Source organism: Perognathus longimembris, chromosome 10 (assembly GCF_023159225.1).
Source record: "Perognathus longimembris pacificus isolate PPM17 chromosome 10, ASM2315922v1, whole genome shotgun sequence".
NCBI classification, from domain to species: domain Eukaryota; kingdom Metazoa; phylum Chordata; class Mammalia; order Rodentia; family Heteromyidae; genus Perognathus; species Perognathus longimembris.
Genome location: NC_063170.1, coordinates 59,885,731 through 59,902,042, shown reverse-complemented (window position 1 = coordinate 59,902,042; position 16,312 = coordinate 59,885,731). Strand labels below are relative to the sequence as shown.

Below are 16,312 nucleotides of genomic sequence, written 5' to 3'. Positions count from 1 at the left end.
CCAGCGCGCACACACTCCCGGGCACGCACACCGACGGCCCGGCCCACGTCCGCCCCGCCCCACCCTCCCCCGCGCCCCGCCCCCGCCCTCGCGGCGCCGGCCGCCGCCCTCCCATTGGCTGCACGGCGCGTGACGCGCGGCGCCCGGCCCCGCCCCTCGTCAGTCACTCGGCGGAGGCGGCGCTGGCGGGGACTAGTCTCGTCCGGAGACTGGCAGCGGCGGCGGCGTCGTCGGCGGCGGCCGGAGCTTGAGCCTCAGCGGCGGAGGGAGGGCGGGCGGGCGGGCGCGGGGGTGGGAGGGGGGCCGGTCCGCGACGACTCCCGGACGGCGGTTCTCCTCCGAGCGGCGCCGGTTTCGGCTTGGGGGGGGGGGCTGGGGTACAGCCCATCCATGACCATGGGCGACAAGAAGAGCCCGACCAGGTACCTGCTCCGAGCCGAGGGGGCGGAAGGGGAGGGCGGCTGGGGGCGGGCGGGGGCCGGCGACGACTAGGCCCGGGAGCCACCCGGGGCGGGGGTGGGGGAGGCGCTGCTAAGATGGAGATCCGGGGGCGGGGGGAGGCGGCGGCGGCGGCGGGCGGCGGCGGCGGCGGCGGGAGGCGGTGTCGCTCCCGCTCGGGGCCGGCGGCCGTGCGCGCCGCAGCCATGGCGGCTCCTCCTCAGCCGCCCTCCGCCGCCGCCGCCGCCGCCGCCGCCACTCCTCCCAGACAAAGGGAGATTTAACCAGGTGGGGAGGGAGGGAGGGAGGGCGCGAGCAGGGGAGGGGAGAGGGAAGGAGCCGGCCCACTCCCCGCCGCCGGCCTCGGGCCGCCCCTGCGCGCCCCCCTCCAGATCCGGCCCGCGGCTCCCTCGCCGCCCCCCCCACCCCCACGCTCAAGTCCACAAGTCCGCCCGCTTCCTGCGCCCGGCGCGGCCCTTCCCGGGGCGCAGCCGCCGCCGCCGCCGCCGGGGGGCTCGAGGCCCCTCGGGCCCCGGACCCGCGGGGTGCCGGCGGGGGGCGCCCGGCTTCCTGCCCCGCTCGCTCTCCCTTCCCCCGCCCCCCCCCCCAGGCCCCGAGAAGGGTGGGTGGGTGGTCGCCCCAGAGCGAAGTTTCCAGCGCTGGCTGGATTCCTGCGAAATGACGACGGCTCACCAAGCCCTGTGTTTTTGCTTGTCTCTCCTCCCCCCCCCCTTCTTTCCTGCCACCCCTTCCTTCCCTTCCCTCCCCTCCATTCCCCCACTCCTCCGAAGGCCGAAGAGACAAGCGAAGCCTACCGCAGACGAAGGCTTTTGGGATTGTAGCGTCTGCACCTTCAGGAACAGCGCGGAAGCCTTCAAATGCAGCATCTGCGACGTGAGGAAAGGCACCTCCACCAGGTACTGGTGATCCCTCGTCTTTGTGAAAGGACTTAGTTGTGGTGCCTTCAAGGTGGGCAGAGGGTTTAGCCAGCCGTACTTTCTTGCCCTCTCTCCAACTTGTTGATTGCTGCTTTTCCTGCATTTGGGGGTGGGTGATGTGTTTCGGGTGATGTGCCTTTCCAGGGTGCAGTGCCTCCTCCTGCTCACCGAATGATTTATGGAAGGGAGTTTTCTCAGGTCTTGGTCTTTTTCTTCCAGCAAGCACTGGATTTATTTGACACTTGTATCCTTTGAGCTTACTGGCACTGACTCTCAAAGAGGAAGCGAGGCTGTTGCTATGGATTGTAGGAAATTAGACCTTTATATATATTTTTTGCCTTGTGATGCGTGGTTTTAATTTGCCTTTTCTGAGTTATTTTTTCTCTTGGAGAAATTTAATGGTGGTGTTACACTTAAGGCTGGTTGTGCTTTTCCTGTCTTGAGTTGAAAATTTCTGTTACTTCCTCGTGCTTGGGAATAAGTATAATGAGTGTTGGTTGCATTTGGGGGAGAAGGAAACGCTGATAGGTCGAGTTTTTTTTTGTTTGTTAACTTACGCAGAGATGGAGGACGATTGTGCAAAATGGTGAATCGAACGACTATTTTGAATTGTGTGTCTAAAAGTTCTTTATGATGAAAAGAATGTTGGAAGAATTCCTTTCGTTTAGGTGAAGGTGGGAAACTACTTGTAGCGTCAAAAGCAGTGTAATTACTCCAGACTTAACGTTTAGATAAGTTGGGTGAAATGTCAAGGTTGATTTTATAGTCTTCCGATCATCTTGTAAGTTTTATTTGGAATTTAAACTAAGAATGTTCCTGGTGTCATTTAATGACCTGGCAGTGGGGCGCTGGTGAAAGCCAGACCTAGTGAGTTCTTAGTGGATACTTTAAGACTTAAAAGTTGATTGCCCAAAGTCCCATTTCATCAGGTAGTTGTTTTGAATTGGCAATGTTGCTGTATACTGTGTAGTAGTAGTATTACCCTAAAGTTCCAACTGGATGACACACTCTTTGAGTGAATATGCCCTGTTCAGGCTTCATTGCTTTGTTTATACCTGAAATTACATTGAATCAACCTAATTGGTGGTAGAATTGTTCTGCGGAGTCCAGTAACTTAAGTCGTAATACCTTTGAATAAAAAATACTCAAGAACTAAAAATATTTCTTCAAAAGTACTTTTGTTTTCTTGTTTTCTCTTGACCTAGTCTCCATATGGAGTCCAGACTGGCTGGCCTCAAACTCAACCATCCTGCTTCAGCCTCCCCATCTAGTAGTTGTGGTTCCTCCACCCCCCCCCCCCCCAAGTCTTGGGGCTTGAACTCTGGGCTTGGGCTCTGTCCCTGAGCTTTTCTTTGCTCAAGGCAAGTGCTCTAGCACTTGAGCCATAGTGCCACTAACAGCTTGTGGGGGTAGTTTATTGGAGATAAAAAAAAAGTCTCACGGACTTTCTTGCCCCGACTGGCTTCAAACCTTGATCCTCAGATCTCAGCCTCTGGAGCAGCTAGGATTACAGCCATGATCCACTAGCACTCGTCTTGTAGTCTTGTTTATTTTTTTAACCAGTGTAAACTTTTTGTGGGATTTAGTTAAGATTAAAAACCCCACTTTTGTGATTTCAGAAATTTTGTTTTGCTGTTCAAAATAGGGGATTCCATCAGATGGAACGAAAGTTTAGAAATGTGTTACTTAAATCAATAGTGATTGTATATTATTTATGAGTAATGTTTTTTTACATGTAGAATCCCTCAGAGGCCAAAACCTCTCTATTGTGGTTTTGCTTTGAGTGTTACTGTAGATGATGTTCAAGTAAATGACTAGGAAACTCCTAAGAACTTGAGAACCTTACTGGTGAAAAGAAACTTTAACCAAATTCAAAAGTTTACATCTGATTTATTGCTGGGAATAATTACTTCATAGTGAAATGCTTTTCAGTTTCTACATGCATTTAAGAAAACTGACTCATCAACTTTTTGGAAGCACATGTCAAGTTTGACTTAAGTTTAAAGTTTTTTTCAGAGTCACAGATTATACTAAAATTCAGTTTTGATATATTGAATTAAAATATTTTAGATTTTTTTCAGCAAAAGGATGCTGGAGTACTTACCCTCAGTAGTATTTGAACACAGATTTTACAGACCAGGGCTTAAACCCCATCAATTCTCAATAGTCCTACCTGTGGAGAGAAAAGTTTGACAGGTTTTTATTCTATCCTACCCTGTGTAACAGTTTGGTTTGATTTCTCTATGATTCTGGCTATTGCAGTATTTTTTTAATTGGTCTTTTTTCTTGAATGTTTTTGCATTTTTTTGTCTCAAAGATCTGATATCAGTGTGACACTTGTTGTCTTACATAGTATTAATCAAACTTGGTATTGGTGGTGGTAGAAAACCTTAATGTTGGGCATTAGTCCAGGGCCATAGGTGTGCTAAGCAAGAATTTTGCCACTAAGCTACAACTCCAAAGTGGTTGTTGCCATTTGGGTGCTGGAGAATAGGCAAAAGCTAGTGACTTTAGCACTATCTGTTGACTTTGTGTCCTGGAGTCGGGTGTTTTGCTGCTTCTGAGTTGGGGATTTCATATTTTAACAGCTTCAGCTTATTTGTTAGCCGGTGATTATTCTGCGTTTATCATTTTTTTCTTTATTGTTACATCATCAACCAGCAACTCAGGAAAACAGCTTTGAAGTGCAGTGGTGGTCCAGTAGGACACATATCACCTGTCTTTGCCTTTTGTTTATAGCTTGCTGTCCATCCAAAGATGATGTGTTGATTTCCTGGGTTATGAAAGTTATCGGGCCAGGGGAGGAGAGAGGGAGTGTTGAAAGTCTGTTAAGCTAGGTGCCAATGGCTCATGCCTATAATTCTGTATCTACTTAGGAGGCTGAGATCTGAGGATCACTGTTCTAAGCCAGCCCAGGAAGGAAAGTCTGTAAGATTTATCTCCAGTTAACCACCAAAAAACAGGAAGTGGTGGTGTGGTTCAAGTAGTAGAGCATGTCAGCCTTGAGCAAAACAGCTAAGGGACAATGTACAGGTGTTGCTGAGTTCAGGTCCTGGGATTGGCACATAAACAAAATGGATGTTAATATAACCAAGTTATAAAGCCCCTAACAGGCAGTATAATACAAAGAGTAAGACCCAGCAGTTTGCTACTTTGAGGACTCTTATTAGAATAGAGTCCCTCCTTCCATTTCATCTGATAAGGAAAATTGATTTCTTTGAAATCACCTGCCAGTTTTTTACTACTATTGACACATGCATGGTATTTTAAATTCTGCAGGTGGAATCAAGGAGGTGGTTTTGGATGAGAACTCCATTTCTTTTTGGAGTAACAGAGAGCAAAAAGGAAGGTCAGAAAGCTGTAAGGAGTATGTTAAAGGGAAGGAGTCTACTTGGAAGTCTGGGGCCACTAGAAATCTACATTTTAGATGTAATACTGAAATGAAATGGGTGTTAGGGGACTTCTTTGGGGGAAGACTGGAGACAAAATCTTCCTATATAGCCCAGGCTGGCCTTAAATTGATGATCTTCCTGTTTCCACCTCCCCAGAGTAGCAATTAAGGGGCATGCAGCACCATACCTGGCTTTCTCTGGTTCTTCCATATAATCCTCTTTCCTTCTGTATGATTTTCTTTATACTATGCCAATCATTAGCCCTTGTTGGTTATTATTTTAAATGTGGTTTATTGTTATTTTAGAGTGCATCTATTACCACAATCCGGGTTTTAGAACATTGTTATCGTCGTTTTTACTCCCATTCTTTGATGATACTGTAAAGTCCTTTTGTGGAGTGTCTATGGACAACTGGGAAAGATGCTTCTTACTACTCTGGTGTGCTAATCCTTGCAAGGTGGAAGATAAGGAGCTTTTGGATGTGTGTGATGTGTGTGCGCTGGCAAGTGAGGGGAGGGGGGAAACCCAGCCTCTCTGATGGGTAAAGAAGTGTTTCTCATTCCATTCTGCCAGTCTCAAGAAGAGAGTATTAGCTTTTAAAAGAAGTTGGGGGGAAAAAGCCTACAAATTGCAGGAGATAACCTAACACTTCTGCTGAATTTCTCAGGTATTGGGCAGAGTAACTTCCTAGATCTGGCAATAAACATGTCTTACTTTTGTGCTCATTATAATTCCTGAGTGCTGTGTTATAAAAATTACTGGGTGTTGTTTGCTCACATCTGTAATCCTGTAACTACTCAAGAGGCTGAGATCTGAAGATTATGGTTCAAAGCCAGCCCTGGCAAAAATGTACATAAGACTATTTCTCATTAGCCAGCAGAAAGCCAGAAGTAGAGCTGTGTGGCTTAAGTGGTAGAGCACTAGCCTTGAGCAAAAAAACCTCCAGGCCCCAGGACCAGCATACAAAGAAATTTACTACTGGACACTGGTGGCTCACACCTGTAATGCTAGCCTGGGTAGGAAAGTTCCGTTAATCAGTAAAAAGCTGGAAGGAGAGAGAGGTGTGGTTCAAGTGGCAGAAAGCCAGCTTTGATACTGCAGCTTGAACTCAGGGCCTTGTGCTGTGGTTTAGCTTTCTTGCTCTCAGGGTTAGTGTTTTACTACCTCTTGAGCCACGCCTTTAGTATCCAATCAAGCTTTTTGCTGGTTATTTGGAGAAGAGTCTTGATGACTTTTCTGCCTGGGTTGGCTTTGAACCAAGAGCCCCTGGATGTTACTCTCCTAGTGGCTAGGATTATCAATATTAGCCACTGATGCCTGGATGAGATCTTGTTTTATTTAAACCCTGGTTGTCTATTTTCCTTCTCAAAAATTTACTGGCTTTAGAGCTTCTATAGACAAGTAGAAGATTAGTTGTTTATTACAGTTGTGTAAAAATAACGAGGTTTACCAGAGTTGGGTATGCAGGATACTGAATTGGAAGAGTTGAAGAAGTAGCTGCTTTATGTGTAAAACATGTTCTTTGATGGAAAAGTCCCCAGTTGTTTACAGTTATAACTTTGGACATCCCCTCAAGTTTGATACTCTGACAACTCAAATCTCTTGAAAAGTCATGAAGTACTGTTGAAGTTTTGTGGAAAAATAGAACATAGCTGTGATGTCTGCTGGTGATCTTGTTTTTTTTGGTCCATCGTGGGGCTTGAACTCTGGGCCTGGGCGCTGTCACTTGAGCTCTTCAACTCAAGGCTAGCGCTCCAACACTTGAGCTGCTTCTGGTTTTCTAATTGGAAATAAGTGTCTCACAGACTTTGCTGCCTGGGCTGGCTTTGAATTGGGCTGGCTTTGAGCCGTGATCCTCAGCTCTCAGCCTTCTGAGTAGCTAGGATTACAGGCATGAGCCACTGGCACTGGCTGCTAGTGATCCTTTTTAGATAGAAAATCTCCCAGAAAGACCACACGGTACCTATACTGGAACAGAGCCAACTGTACTACCCATGTTTCCTGGGAACATAACCACTGTGGTTTTGTGCTTTGAGTCACATTGCTTTTGTTTGCGTTTGTCTTTCATAAAATACATCAGAAAATTACCACTGTCTTCCAAATCATTAAACCTTTATCAAATCTTAAAACCTCAAAGCTAGTATAAAAGCTGGCACAGTTTTAAATATTCTTACCTAGGAATGGAATAATAATTTGTTTTGGCTGGGCGCCAGGTGCTAACACTCAATGCTAGCTACTCAAGAGACTGACATCTGAGAATCATTGGGTCCCTGTTTGAAGCCAGCCTGGGCAGAAAAGTCCATGAGACTTTTAGCTCCAATTATCCTGAAAAAAGTGGAGGTATGGTTTAAGTGATCCACATGGAGCACCAGCTTTGAGCCAAAAAGCCAAGTGGCAGTGCTATAGGCCTTGAGTTCACGCCTCAGTATTGGCACACAAAAAAATAGGCAGGTAGGTGGATAGATTAATTTGTATTTTCTGTTGCATCTTACTTGCTGATTTATTAGTACTGACTTAATCTCACATGTAAATTTGACTTAATACAAATTTATTAAGCACATTGCTGGAGGCTCTGGGTGTATATGCAGCACCAACTAGGCGCTAGGTGTGCAGTTGTGTAAAGACAGGCAAAGTCCTGTTCTCATGGAGCGTGAAATAACCATGTAGGAGAAGAAAAACTAACAGAAAAATTAGATAATTTCAGCTAATGAAGTGAGGAGAACTACAAAGACATGAGAACTCGACAGATAACTGCTTTATAGTCATTGCTTGAAATGGGCATTTGCCTTCTTAGAAAACAGTAATGCTAGCTGGGTGCTGGTGGCTCAACCTGTAATCCTAGCTACTCAGGAGGATGAGATCTGAGGATCGCTGTTCAAAGTCAGCTTGGGCAGGGCAGGAAAGACTCCTACCTCCAATTAACCACCAGAAAACTGGAAGTGGTGCTGTGGCTCAAGTGGTAGGGTGCTAGTCTTGGGCTGAAGAGCTCAGGAACAGTGTCCAGCCCCCTAGTTTAAGCCCCACCGCTATAGCAACAACAACAAAAGAAAACAGTAATGTTGCTTGCTTTTGAGCCAGGGGATGATTTCTTCTGTAGGTTTATTTTCTTAGTTGTAGCCTTCATGGTCAAGATACTAACTTTTCTTAGTTGTGTGTTATAAACTAAATATCTAGTTAATAGGATGGAAGGTCTTGAATGGCTTCACTTCTGTAATATTTACATAGCATAGTTTATTGTGCTTTTCTGTAGGTGCTCCAGAATAGATGTGTGTGTGTATATATATCTATATATATTCCTCAAGTAGCTGTAGTTTGTTAAAAAACACAAAACTAATTCAGTTCTCAGTACTTTAGTTGGTCATGATTGAGCCAAATACATTTTGTCTTCTTGACCTGCATTTTTTTCTCTTCTGCCCCATTACCAGTGCCTTTTCTTTTAATACTTCCCAAAGTAGTACTTGTTTACCTATTCAGTTTAAGTTTGGACCATTAAAGAGTAATACACAAATCAGTTTGAAGACTTTGATGAACTTTGACAAGTGAACCCACTTTGTAACTGGCACCTGGATTCTTGATCAGATTCAGAGACTATTTCCAGGAGCTTTTTGTACACTGCCCTCTGTTGTTACTCCTATGCTGACTTCTGGCAGTAGAGTGTTGCTTCTTTACGATAGAATCATATGGGATATACACTTCTGGGTTCTTTAACTCATTTTTATGTTGGTGAAGTTCATCCATGGCATTATGTGTAGTTCTTTATTTTACTAGTGCTGTTTTATTCTAAGACTACTTTGCATGCAGACCCTTAAAAATAGACGGGACTGCTCTTCATTTTCATCACCAGTGTAATGTGTAATCTGTGTTTGCCCCTCCCCCCTCACCTCCTCCTCCCCCACCATACCCTGGGGCGCAAGTCCACAGTCACTATGTGAGAAGAATTGAACCTGTATGTGAGACTATTTAGACATCTAATTTTTGCCTCGCATCAATAGTGTTGGTTAGTCATAAGTAGGAAGCTTGTGCTTTTGAGGAACTTACCTTTTTGAAAAGACTATAGCGTATAAAGATACCCAGTGATGGGAAGGTTATAGTGAGCATAGAATAAAGGAAGAGAGACTGAGACTGTAATTGCATTGTGAAGGAGGTTGGAGACTACTCTTGGAAGCCATTACTGAATTTGACAAAAACTTTGCCTTTATGATTTTCGGATGTAAGTTAGTGGTTCTGTTACTTCTCTGCTGCCCCTGCCCCTTATTTTTGAGATAGGTTCTCTGTAGCTGATTTACATAGGTTCTGCCTCAACCTCTTTAATCTTCCTGATTCTGGGATTATATATGCTTGGCTCCTTCACCATTTAAACTGTTCCCTGTCTTCAAGTGGTGTCGACTGTTCGCTGTTTTTTTCCTGAGGTGTTGCGAATTTAGGGCCTCATACAGACTTAGGAAGTGCTCCAGTACTAAGCTATATCCTCCCCACACCAACCACACTCAAACTTCTCCCATCATCATCTCCCATGCATGGGTGCACAGGACAAACAAATCCATCTGCTTCTTGGGCTTTTCCACCTGGATAGCTTAAAGGCAGTTCAAATCCCACAGATTGAAAAGCTGAATTCATCTGTGAGAATGTTTAAAAATACCAAACATCACTTCCATTCCTGGTTAAAGTTTTGCCCTGATTCTCATTGCCTTTAGGGTGAAATCCAAATCCTGAGTATCACAAGGAGTTTGTGATTTAGTCCTTTCCTGTACCTATCTTTAGACTTTCTAGAAGCAGCCTGCTAAGACTCAGCTCTCTACACATAATGTGGTTTGCACTACACTGCCTGGTATTTACTCAGTGTGGACCATGATGTTTCACTGTCATACCTTCACAAGCTCTTCCTCTCTGTTCTCTTTTGAAACGCCTTTCCTTTTTTTTTTAATCCTGGCTGGCTTTCATTTTTTTCTGGTGCCAGTCCTGGGGCTTGAATTCTTCACAGCCTGGGTCCTGTCCCTGAGGTTTTTGTTTATTTTGAATTGTACTTGAGCTAGTGCTCTACCACTGGCACTTCTGGCCTTTTGGTAGAATCTCATGGGCTTTCCTGCCCAGGCTGGCTTTGACCTGCAATCCTCAGATCTCAGCCGCCTGCGTAGCTAGGTTTATGTAGGTGAGTCACTAGCACCTGCTTAAGCTATACTTGAGCTTGATTTCCATTCTACATTTGTTATGTTGTGACTTTTTTTGAGGATTTCTTCTTAGCTTGGTTTTCCTTTGTTTGTTACAGTCTGGTACTTGGTAGGAGTGAGTTCATTAGATATAATTATATATAAACTTGGTGAAATTGGGGAGAAGGAATTCCAGTTAAGAGTTCTGGTGTTGGGGATTGGATTCAAGGTCTCACGCATGCTAGGCAAGCATTATTACTACTGTGCTACATTCTAACTCCATTTTTAAAAATTTTTTTGTTTTTGTTTTTCCTTGTCAGTCATGGGGCTTGAACTCAGGGCCTGGGCCCTGTCCTTGAACATTTTCACTTCAAGCCTTCCGCTCCACCACTTTGAGCCCCATTTTTTTTTTTTTTTAGTTGTAGTAAATGTCCCTTCAAATATTAAAAGTGTTCATTCTGTGTGTTTAATGTTTCTGGATTAGGCCAAAGTTGTCTCTGTGAAGTATGCCCTTAAAAGTAGTATTCCTGTTTTTTGGGGAACTTAAACCAGTATAATGGCCTTGAAGACTGTAAAGCAATGCATTTAAAAAGTTCCTGAAGCCAGGTGTCTGTGGCTCACACCTGTAATTCTAGCTACTCAGGTAGCTGAGATTTGAGGATTGCTGTTCAAACCAGCCTGGGCAGAAAAGTTAAGAAAAGTTACCTCCAATTAATCACCACAAAGCCACAGGTGGAACTGTGGTTCAAGTGGTCAAGTGCCAGCCTTGAGTGAAAAGGTAAGGGATAGTACCCAGCCCCCTGAGTTCAAACTCCAGGACTGGCATAGTTTCGGGAGTACTTTTGGGCTTCAGAGCTTTGGTGTACTTAGCCTAATAACGTGAACTGTAATTATTCCTATCTTTTGGGTGACCACTTGGTGGTTTCAGCATACAGATGTCACTTTGGAAAGGCTAATGGTGACACAAGGGGGTTGCTCATATGGTACAACACAGCTCTTAGAAGTGAAATGAACTGTGATAAGGAACTAGAGTCTAGAGTGTTGTAAACTGGCACCTAAGGCAGCTTATAAACAGTTGGAAAACATTGAGGTTTGTTGGAAATGTTAGGCTGTCTATACTGCCAAGCCAACTTACCTCTAACTTGGTAGTTGGCACTTTGTACATTTGATGGTTGTATTTTGTACACTGTACATTACTATTCTTTGGAATGACGTTATTAGATTGAAGTCTTACTCATTCACTTCATTCAACTCTTCATTCCCATGAAGTGACTGACACATACTGTGATGGCAGAAATGAATTTTCAGGAAAAGCAAATATGACTATACTGTTACTCAGATAATGAATGGTTGAAATCACAAGGTGAGTCTAGTAAAATTTTTGTTTTAAGGAGTAAATATTACTTCCTCTCCTCCTTTCCTCCCTTTGTGAGTTTTAAATTGTCCCGTGGAGGGGCTGGGAATATGGTTTGGTTAGTGGTAGAGTGCTTGCTTTGCATGCATGGAAGCCCTGGGTTCGATTCCTGAGCACCACATAAACAGAAAAAGTGCTGTGGCTCAAGAGGTAGAGTGCTAGCTGTGAGCCAAAGTATTTTTCTCTACAGTTTAAGAGCACTAACAATACAAATTCATATGAAACTTTGATGGCCTTTGGAAAGGACAGGAAATTAAAGATGATGTGAGATGCTGACATATTTGATCTTACAACAGAGTGAATGATTAGTCATGGGAAAAACAAATTTGATGATGCTTTCTAAGAATAGTTCAAATATCACAGATTTTGTTTTGTTTTGTTTTTGCCAGTCTTGAGGACTTGAACTCAGGGCCTGAGCACAGTCCCTGCCTTTTTTTTCCCTCAAGGCTAGCACTTTACCACTTGAGTCACAGCGCCCCTTCTGGCTTTTTCTATATATGTGGTGCTGAGGAATTGAACTCAGTGCTTCATGTATATGAGGCAAGCATATTCCCAGCCCATATGTTATCTTTTAATTCTTCTATAAAACCAAACATTGTTTGATAGCCTGTAAGTGCTACCAGAGTAGTAAATGTAAGAAGCAGCAATCTAACTCAAGCTCCCTTAAAATACATAAAACTTACTGGCTTGTAAGTCATGAGGAGGATAGCATTTAGACTAAGGAAATCAATGGAAGTATTGCAAGAACCAGTCTCCTGATTGCAGCTGTTAAAAATACTTGATCAATCTGGGAGGCTGAAAATGGGAGGTTTGAGGTTTGAGGCCAGTCCTTGGAGCAAATCCCTGGAGACCTCTTGGCAACCCATACACACCTGTGAGCCTGAGATTGGGAAGATTGAGGTGCATGTCAAGCCTGGGCAGAAACAAATCTGAGACTCTCATCTCCACTATGGGGGAGTTGGATGTAGTGGTTGATGGAACCTGCCTGTGATTTCAGGGATGGCAGGAAAGAAAAGCAGTATGTTGTTGTTGGTGAGGATATAAAACTACATTTCTGCCAGGCCCTGGTGGCTCATACCTGTAATCCTAGCTACTCAGAAAGCTGAGATATGAAGATCACTGGTCAGAGCCAGCCTGTACAGGACAGTCTGTGAGACTCTTATCTTCCAGTTAACTACCAAAAAAAAAAAAAAAAAGCTGAAAAGTGGATCTGTAGCTTGAGTGGTAGAGTGTTAGCCTTGAAGCATATACTTACATATTACTTAGCAGATGCATTCCTGGATGTTTATTTTAATCCCAAAGAATTGAAAGCTTATGCTTATACAAAAGCTGTCCACAGTTTTATTTGTCAATAACCCCCATGCTGGAAATAATCCAAATGATGTATGGTAGAATAGTAATGAGCAATAGTAATGAACTATAAAAAGAAACGAAGTATTGGTACTTCTAATAACTTGGATGGATTTAAGACAAATGCTGAGCAAAAAAGCCAATCTTTAGATATTGGGTACTGTAGGATGCCATTAACATTCTTGAAATAACCATTATAGAGATAGAGAACGATTAGTGGTTGTCAGGTTGGCACTAGTGGAGAGAGAAAGATGGGCATGAATATAAAGGATAACAAGAGAGATCCTTGTGGTAATGAAGTAGATCTACAGCTTGATTGTGGTTATAGATATATGAGTCTACATGTTTGATGAAATGGTATGGGGGGCATTGAGGTTGTAACAAGTACCAAAATAAAGTTAGGGAGAAGTAAATTCTACTGGTCTCTAGCACAGTAGAGTGGTAATAGTTTAATTTTTGTTTATTTTAAAAATTGTACTTGGGGCTGAGTGCTGATGGCTCACACCTGTCATCCTAGCTACTCAGGAGGTTGTGATTGTGAGGATCATGGTTCAAAGCCAGCTCAGGCAAGAAAATCTGTGAGACTCTTCAGTTTACTACCAAAAAGAAAAAGGCACATGGAAATGGCACTGGGACTCAAAGTGGTAGTGCACTAGCCTTGAACACAAAAGCTCAGGGATAGTGCCCAGGCCCTGAGTTCAAGCCTCAGGACTGGCGCAAGTACCCAAAAAGTAGTACTTGAATCTTTTCAAGTATTTCCATTTCTTCAACTATCACAAAGAAATATTTGAAGTAATTGGAATACTAGAGTTGATCATGCACATTGTATATAAACATCAAGTTACTGTACCTCATATCTACATTGTTAGTAAAAAATAATTGTAAAAATCAATTTTTATAATTGTAGAGCACAAAAATTGGCAAAGAATTACATACATGTACGTATGTTATTCCAATATCAGTTTTCTGGCTTTGGCATTGTACTGTAATCAAGAAGGTACATCTTGCAAAGAAACTAGATGAAGACTATATGGCACCTCTGTACTATTTTTCCACATTTCTGGGTTTATAATTACTTCAAAGTAAGATAAATGTTCACTATGGAATGATGGGGGAAACATTTGTAATATAGTAATAAAAAATAAAAGTTGCAAAATCATGAGATTCTACTTCATTTCATACTATCCAAACTAATATACATACCTAAATGGAATGTCTGATCAAAATATTTACTAATTTCTGTAATATATCTGTTAATGTCATGACAGAGTTTTAAGAAAATTATAGTGGAACCATGTTTTTACATTAAGACTTAATTTTGTTTTTATTGGTTGCACTAAGATTGAAAACAGCTGTTAAGATTGGGAAGTTAATCTAAATGTACTTTCTGAAGCATGTAGTGTTTGTTAATTTAAAGTTGCTTTTGCTAGGTGCTGATGGCTCATGCCTCCAGTAATCCTAGCTACGCAGGAGGCAGAGATCTGGTCACTGGACCTAACCAGCAAGGGCAGATACATCCCAGACACTCATCTTCAATTAGCCAGCAAAAACCTGAAAGTGGCAGTGTGGCTCAAGTGGTAGAGCACAAGACTCTTAAGGTCAAGCCCCAGCCAGTCCTGGCACTAAATTAATTAATTTTGTTCTTTGTATTACAAAATACTCTATATGATGTACTTAAGTCAGTGCTGTTCAAAATTGTATATGGTGTACATATAATTTGAAAATTTCTAGTAGCTATAGGAAGAAAATAAAAAGAACTGAGAGAAATTTCTTTGACTCTGTGTAGTTGATTATGGTCAAAATGTTCTGTCCATTTAAAAAGTTTGAGATGTTTTTCATAAGTCTTCAAAATGTGTACGTTTGGGCTGGGGATATAGCCTAGTGGCAAGAGTGCCTGCCTCGGATACACGAGGCCCTAGGTTCGATTCCCCAGCACCACATATACAGAAAACGGCCAGAAGCGGCGCTGTGGCTCAGGTGACAGAGTGCTAGCCTTGAACCAAAAGAAGCCAGGGACAGTGCTCAGGCCCTGAGTCCAAGGCCCAGGACTGGCCAAAAAAAAAAAAGTGTACGTTTGATAATTAGAACATTTAATTCAGATGAAAATATGTCTCTGTAGGTGTAGTATGGTTTCGATGAGTGAATTTATTATGTGGCAGGTCCTGTCACGGTATGTACTGTAAACAATATACATTTGGTTATGTGGTTATTCCAGTATATTGTACATTTAGTCATTCTACAAATGTGACGTGGTGGGGGGGGCTTATAATCATATTTTTTTCAGAGTTAATACTTAAATTGAGACTTGACTGAAAGTGCAAATATAGCACTAAGCCTCGAACATTTGACTGTCAATCTTAGGGTATTTATGTATTTACATCAGCACTTTCTGTTTTGCATGTCTTTTTTCCCAATTTGTAATACTCAAAACAATCCTGAGAGGTTATTTGAACTTTTACAACTGAAGAAACTTAAGCCCAGAAAAGTAACTTTCTGGATTTCATACACAACAGAGAAAAAAAGTGTTTTTAATTAAGTGGGCAAATGAAAATTGGCTTAGTTACCAGTGTGTTTTAACTACTTTCTTTCCTTTCCAACTTTGTCATTTCAAGGAAGGCTGGATCTCACCCTATTCCAGGGGCATTTAAATTAGAGAGGGACAATAATAAAATGCCAATTGAGTTGTTACCTTGCTCCTGATCAGATGAGCTTAATCAGATCACCTGTAACATAAAGCATAATGATTGATTTTGTTTGTTGCTATGTTCTCTCTGTAGACTTGAAAGCTGCTTTTCCTGTCTTTTTGAAAAATAAACCTGTAAAAATGGACCAAGAAAATTCAATTCAGTATTAGCATACTGTCTTAAAACCAGGTTCTTTGAAGTGCAGCTCATCGCTTGACTTATTCAGAAAATTACACAGTTCTTGGAAAGAACATTGCATGCTTCCATTAAAATCACCGTGGAGAAGCAGTGAGTTTGTGAATGATTGACTCTCCGGAGGCAATGGTGCAGTGGAAAGCACGAGTCTCTTGGGCAAAGTCAGATAGAGCATATATCATTAGACTGTTCAGGCTCTGTATTCTAACTTGTGGGTTCTGTTTTAACTATATGCACTGGCTTTATTTGATTACAGTTAAAATATTGAGGAAGTCATAGGCACATCCAGATTGTCCTTCAGCGCTATGAGATAAAAATGTATGACCATCCATTATCATCTCATTTTCCACTATTTGTGGAGATTGAGGCCTGTAAATCTTAACATCCATCTTAGCCTATGCAAAGAACATATTATTTTTGATCTTGATAAAGCTTTTTATTTTGGTATGGGAGCTTGAGCTCAGGGCCTGGGTGCTGTCCCTGAGCTCTTTTTGCTCAAAGCTAACATTCTAGCACTTTGAGCCACAGCACCACTTCTGGTTTTCTGGTGGTTAATTGGAGATAGGAGTCTCACAGGGGCTTTTTGTTTGAGCTGGTTTTGAATGGCCATCTTCAGATCTCAGCTTCCTGAGTAGCTAGGATTTCTGGTGTGTGTGTGTGTGTGTATGTGTGTATTTTACTTTGAGGGAGTAAGTACATGATTGACTTTGGGATGAAATTTGAAGCAACGTAATCATATTTGAAAGATTTCTGT

General features: G+C 42.7%; 1 protein-coding gene across 1 annotated transcript in view; it reads left to right on the top strand.

The window, feature by feature from the left end:
• The first annotated feature begins 247 nt into the window (after positions 1 to 247).
• LOC125358752 (RING1 and YY1 binding protein) overlaps positions 248 to 16,312 on the top strand; it is a 60,498-nt gene continuing 44,433 nt past the window's right edge. Inside the window, exons 1-2 of the mRNA XM_048356163.1 lie at positions 248 to 422; positions 1,230 to 1,355. Coding sequence (XP_048212120.1) covers positions 391 to 422; positions 1,230 to 1,355 — 158 coding nt within the window. The 5' untranslated portion in view covers positions 248 to 390. The remainder of the gene's footprint in view (positions 423 to 1,229; positions 1,356 to 16,312) is intronic.